At 35.1% G+C, this 7,500-nt stretch overlaps 1 protein-coding gene across 2 annotated transcripts in view; it reads right to left on the minus strand.

The window, feature by feature from the left end:
• Positions 1-7,500, minus strand: part of LOC143034340 (uncharacterized) — a 106,701-nt gene that overhangs the window by 40,796 nt on the left and 58,405 nt on the right. The window contains exon 2 of one of the 2 annotated variants that reach the window (XM_076200274.1): positions 5,449-6,027. In XM_076200274.1, the coding sequence (XP_076056389.1) occupies positions 5,449-5,464 (16 nt within the window). In that variant the 5' untranslated portion in view covers positions 5,465-6,027. Of the gene's footprint in view, positions 1-5,448; positions 6,031-7,500 lie in introns of both variants that reach the window. The other variant, XM_076200273.1, reaches the window with a different exon arrangement.

Genomic DNA, 7,500 nt, shown 5'->3' on the forward strand with positions numbered 1-7,500 from the left:
CACACACACACACACACACACACACACACACACACACACACACACACACACACACACACACACACACACACACACACACACACACACACACACACACACACACACACACACACACACACACACACACACACACACACACACACACACACACACACACACACACACACACACACACACACACACACACACACACACACACACACACACACAAACACACACATACACACACATGTACATAAGCACACAAGTACATATTTGTTTTTGTATATATTATTCAAGTGATATTATGATGAAACATTATATTCAAATATGCATTTTTTGATGTACGTTAAATTTTTCATGAATGACGCTATGTTTCATTAAAACAACGTATACATATTTAAATACATCATATGAAATACATATAGGGGAATGGCTACATAATGAAAAAAGTTTTCATATGTTGTGTATGTTTTGTCTGTCAACATCGTTCCCTAGATCCATCTATTTTTTTTTTAGGGACACAGGTCTTCTGTTTATCGTTACGTACGTAATATTCATTTGATAAATATATATATATTTCAGAATTAGTTCAGACTGTATTCGCAATAAGCTTATAATCTGTACTCTAGGGAAAGAAGGACTAGTTAACTCGACTTGTTTTTACTTCATTTCCACATAAACAAACACAGAGACATGATACGTGACTCTAAAGTCATGTAATATTATCACAGTCATTCTGTACATGTTAAGTATGATATTCACAAAAAAGACAAACTGAGCAAGTTTTCATTTAATAGTAAACAATCTCTGAAAAAAGTTAACTCTAAATGAAAAGATAAAGAAATAAACAAATATATAAATGAATAAATACAGTAGATAAAAAACAAATAAATCAATACATTTATATATATATATATACATATATATATATATATAATGTATATATATATACATATATATATATATATACATATATATATATACTGTGTATATACATATATATGTATATATACTGTGTATATATATATATATGTATATTTATATATATATATATATATATGTGTGTACACACACACACACACACACACACACACACACACACACACACACACACACACACACACACACACACACACACACACACACACACACACACACACACATATATATATATATATATATATATATATATGTGTGTATATATATATGTATATATATATATATATATGTATGTATACATATATATAAATGTATATATATATATATATATATATTTATATATACAAATAGATGAAAATAAGCAAGTAAATGAATATGAATAAATAGATAAATAAAGAAGTAAATAAACAAATAAATGAATAAAAAATAAATACATTAATAAAAGAATAAACAAATGAATATTTAGATAGATAAATGAATAGTAAATAAGTAAATAGATAAATTAACAAACAAATAAATAGGTAGACAAATGAACAAATGGGAGAAAATAAGTATACGAAAAAAATCAGTATAAACAAATGAATGTATATATTTTTTCTATTCCAGTACAGGAAAAAAAATCAGTATAAATAAATGAATGTTTATTTTCTTTAAATTTCTCTCTCAGATATCAAACCTCAAAACGCCCTCCCCTCGATGCTTCTTTCACAACCACATCCCCTCAGGGATCATTACCTTCCACTCACTCGCAAGGTTGCACGGCAGGTACAGTCGCCTTCTTGAGTGACCCACATGAGTCCACTAAAAGGCTTCGACAATCGGGCGTTGCCCTCTGATGACTGCTAGCAAGGTTTCTGACTAAAAGTCATGTTAATGACTGTTCTTCATCAAAGATCTTAGATGAAATATGCTAATAGGTGAACACTCAAAACTGGTTTGATTTGAATGCTAAACATATAATGCTATCATGATTATTCTGGTTGGTCTTGCCTTGGTGGTAAGATTTTAAAGAAACAGCAAAAATAATTCAGTTTAATTCCTTCTATTATAACTTTTGTCAGTCATGCCTTAGTGATTTTGAAGAAATAACATGAAGAGTCAGGTTGAATTCTTTGTATGTATGAGGTAAAGAGCAGTAACCACATAATAATTTTTCATAACTACACTCGTGTCATTTTCTGCTGCTAACCACTAAGGAAATCGGAAGAAAACAGTAATTCCCAAAGCGCTCTCGTGTAATTCACATCTTTAGGGGAATACGGAAAAAATTGTGTTACATAGAGGTTTGAAAATAATAAGATTATACACTAGGAAAGGAACTGGCATAGTACGTGTTTAATCTTGTTATTTTTAAACCTCTTTGTAACACAAATTTTTCTGTATTCCCCTGAAGATGTAAATTACACGAAAGCGCTCGGGAATCACTTTTCTTCCGATTTCCTTAGTGGTTACCAGCAAAATTTGTGGATCACGTGTTGTTTTTAGTAATCTTTCTGCAATGCACTCATGTCATATTTCATCAAACAACGGTAGAGGTGGAAGAGGGTAAGGTGGTCATCAGCTTAGTTAAATTACCCAAGAAATAGCTCCAAGTAAGACTCTAAAACGTGAGAACCAGGAGTATAATTAAGGAGGCGACAAACAAGCACTTAGATTTATTTTTCAAACGTTTCGGCAATCAGGTGTCGTCTTCAGTGAATCTACAAAATAATAACAAACATAAAATAAGAGTTCAAGTGTATAGTTTGATATCATGTGCTCTTCTTTTATTTTTATTATTTTGTATGTTCACTGAAGATAGCAACCTGATTGCCGAAACATCTGGAAGATAAATTTCAGATGTTGGTTGCCTCCTTGGTTATTTACCTAGTTTTAAACTAGGGTTCCCTACGAACACGCCTGTTTCTGATCTAAAACCTTATTTTCAATCTTTCTGGCCTCTTCCAGAAGGTCCAGATATGCAAACGTCTACTGGCTGAGGCAAATGGCCTTGGGGACATGACTTGTCTGTCTTCTTCCTGACCTCATTGGAACCTCCCCTGGCGCCAGAGACATTTCAGAGTTCTGTTTACCTTGTTTGTGTCGTTGTGTTTATGTTGGGCACAAAAGAATTGAATGCACGGATATGGAAGTAGCTATGTAAAACACGGACGCAATAGTTCAACTAAATGTTTGTGTGCGTGCATGGAAACGAACGAGTATATGTACACGTACATAAACACACACAAAACACACGCACACAAACTTCTGATTCTGTTCCTCAATAGTGGAAAAACGCCCCCTCACCTTACTATTTCCACTTCTCGCATTCGTTCATCGGCTGTGAACAAATGTCCTCCGGTACACGGACATTTACACCCTCTCCTCCACAACCTTCCAGTTTCATTTACCTTACCCCGTTCCCCGTCTATTCTCAGATATTTGTGTACCCCGATCATATACTTGATAATGCTTTAACAAACGAAATGTACTAATAAAAGGTTCGTTCTCATATTGTGTTTCTTTTGATAGAAGCGCACACACACACACACACACACACACACACACACACACACACACACACACACACACACACACACACACACACACACACACACACACACACACACACACACACACACACACACACACACACACACACACACACACGCACACACACACACACACACACACACACACACACACACACACACACACGCACACACACACACACACACACACACACACACACACACACACACACACACACACACACACACACACACACACACACACACACACACACGCGCACACACACGCACACACACACACACACACACACACACACACACACACACACACACACACACACACACACACACACACACACACACACACACACACACACACACACACACACACATACACACACACACACACACACACACACACACACACACACACACACACACACACACACACACACACACACACACACACACACACACACACACACACACACACACACACACACACGCACACACACACACACGCATACACACAAACACACACACACACACACACACACACACACACACACACACATACACAGACACACGCACACACACAGACACACGCACACACACACACACACACACACACACACACACACACACACGCACGCACACACACACACACACACACACACACACAGACACACGCACACACACACACACACACACACACACACACGCACACACACACACACACACACACACACACACACACACACACACACACACACACACACACACACACACACACACACACACACACACACACACACACACACACACACACACACACACATATGCGCGTGTGTCAGTGTGTGCTCCCCCTCACTTCCAGCACATAAACAAATGCCCAGTATAAGTTCAGTACCTATCAGCGTTACCTTTATTGAAAAAAAAAAAAAAAAAATCCGAGACTTGGCAAAATATATCTGAAACGGACATGATCAGGGTCAATGGACTTTGTATAATAATCATATCTATACCATGATAAGAATAATACGAATTGAAAATAGACCATTCTGCGTTGCATGATAATAGTGACAGGGATTAATGACTGAAGCTTCGCGAGTGCTAGATATAGTTGTTTGAAATACATCGCTGCAACTAGAGATTTATCCTATAGTATGTAGGCATAAGTAAAAAAAGTAAGGTACCGAGCCAAGCTATCACATTTTTGACCTAAATATTAGCCAATTTTGTTTTACTCCATCACTAGTGAAATCAATCAGTCTTATGAAGAAGTCTCCATATTCGATCACCTAAACTTATTTCAAGCAAGGATACCAAGAACAACAGAAAATAATAATAATGATAAAAATAAATAAATAAATAGATAAATGAACACATATTGGCAGGTCAGAAAGAACAGTCTACAGTCAACTGACTTGCTTTAATATGAATTTTGAATACAGCGTCACACAGTTCGAAAATCTTCGTCTTCACTGTTAGCTCTTTGGAAAAGTTTGTATAGTGGATAGAATTTCCTTCAGCTAAATTCTAGTTCATAATTAGATGTTGGACCAGTGTGGACTTGGTCTTGGACAGTCAAGACTCCAAAGTCCGCGTCTGAACCTTAGTGTAGGGGTGGGCAACCTTTTTAAGTGTGTGTGTGCCAAAACCAGCCAAATCTTTGATAAACATTCTCGCGTACCACCGGAGTAAATTCATGTTAGTATGGGCCCCCTCTCATCACGTTTTATTACCCCATTCCACCATCCAGAGCTTCATGAGGTTACCAATGGTCATACAAAATAAGCTGAATATTTATTAGTTATTTCTTTTAGGTGAGCTGGTTTCGCGTGCTGTAATAAAAAGTCATTAATATGCCAGGTTTTACACGTGTGAAGAGGATTGCCTACCCCTGCCCTAACAGAATGAGATCTTCCAGCTTTAGATATAACAAAATATTTATTATCTACAAAAGGGAATAATCTAGTAGAATCTACATGTTAATAAGAAAGACAAAACTACTTACCAATCTTGAGATTCATTTTGAGTTTCGTTGCGTGCGATCGAAGTAAAGTAGAAACTAGTACGACAAAAGATATTTCTTAGTTATACGGTTGAGACGTATTTCTCTCGTAGATCACATCTAAACTTAGCGAAGTCTCTTTTGATAAATTAAATCCACTTTTTTCCTTTTGCACATGTAACGTAGCATATGCTCCTTTAATACTTGGTGTTCATAGACTCACAGCGTATGGACATGTGGTTAGTAGTCTCGCAAGTCAGTATATAACTAGTGGCAACGATCACTGTACCGCTTAAGAGCAGACTCTGCGCGCACCTCGACTGGTGCTGTCCTTCGACAAGAAGGAGGAGACTTGGCTGGAAGACACTTGGGAAGCTTACTTCGACCTTGACGTCACACAACTCTTAGGTTTCAAGAACACGAAGAGGATGTAGCCTTAAGAACAAATACAGCTGTTCCTTCCTTCTCCAACAAGTGTTAAACTCAATTAGACCAACCGGCAATTCGGTGATTTTTTTTTATGTCGCTTCTGCTGCTGCTGCTGTTCTCGTTTCAGGCAAATGTTATTCTTTTCTCGTCAGTCTACTGCAAAAGAAAGTATGGATATATAAATATATATATAGACATAGATATAGGCAAATAGATTTAGATAAGAATATATATATATATATATATATATATATATACATATATACATATGTATATATATACACACACATATATATATATGCATATATATATATATATATATATATATATATATATGCACACACACACACACACACACACACACACACACACACACACACACACACACACACACATATATGTATATATATATATATATATATATATATATATATGTATATATACATTTATGTATATATATATATATGTATATGTATATATATGTATATATATATATGAATATATATATATATATGCGAATAAATCACAAAAACACGTGATTCACAAAATGTGTAATAAGACCACTTGTAAAATAAAATGAAAGGTGACCGAACGTTTTCGTCTATTTAAGACATGTTCAAAGGTACAGAGTAAGGAAACAGTGACAATATATATAAACAAAAGAAGCACGCTAGGAGGGAATTAGGACAGATCCATTGTGACCTCACTCTCTCAGCACTGCCGGACGTTTAAGCCGGCTACTTTCAACAATTTTGTATGTTATAAAGTTATCTAATTTATACATTCACATACTCGTATTCATGTTGTTCTCAAATTAAGCTTTTACATAATATGATTCTATGATATTCCTCTCCTTAATGTCCTTAAAACAATTTTCTTTGTTTTATCCCAATCAATGCAACAATTAGAATCCCTTAAATAAAAAAGAAAAAAAATACTTGAAGCTTGCCCTATTCTGATGTTATATTTATGTTGGTTTATTCTCAATTTTAAATTCTTGCCTGTTTGTCCAATGTCTTGAATAGACAAAAACGTTCGGTCATCTTTCATTTTATTTTCCAAGTGGTTTTATTATAGACTAGCCAAATTACCCACGCGTTGCTGCGGGCAAATGCTGCTTATTTTAATTCTGATAGAATTTGCGGAGAAAAGTCACACATATCAATATAACTCAATGGAAAATGTAACGCACGAAAAATGTGAAAACAGTATTTCTTTAATGTATCAATTCAAAATTACATGATATATTTTTCCCTTTTTCTGGTTGTTGCGGGCAAATGCTGATTGTTTTAATTTTGATAGAATTTGTGGAGAAAAGTTACACGTATCAATATAACTCGGTGGAAAATGTAACGCAAGAAAATGTGAAAACATTATTTTTTAATGGATCAATTCAAAATTACATTATTTTTTTCTTTTTGCTTGTAAATCAAATTTGCAAAAATAACAAATCAAAAGTTGATAATTTTCTTTTTTGTTTATGACAGTATTTGTAAAATAACAATTCAAAGTTTAATTGTTCGTGATTAATCCCTAACCATACCATACCATATCTAACTTCAACCCGTAACTCTAACCAAAATATTTTTTAAAAGAAATATAGCTTTAAACACTCCCCCTCCCAGA

The sequence above is a fragment of the Oratosquilla oratoria genome, chromosome 17, assembly GCF_046742065.1.
Source record: "Oratosquilla oratoria isolate Oo_2021 chromosome 17, ASM4674206v1, whole genome shotgun sequence".
Classification (NCBI taxonomy): Eukaryota; Metazoa; Arthropoda; class Malacostraca; order Stomatopoda; family Squillidae; genus Oratosquilla; species Oratosquilla oratoria.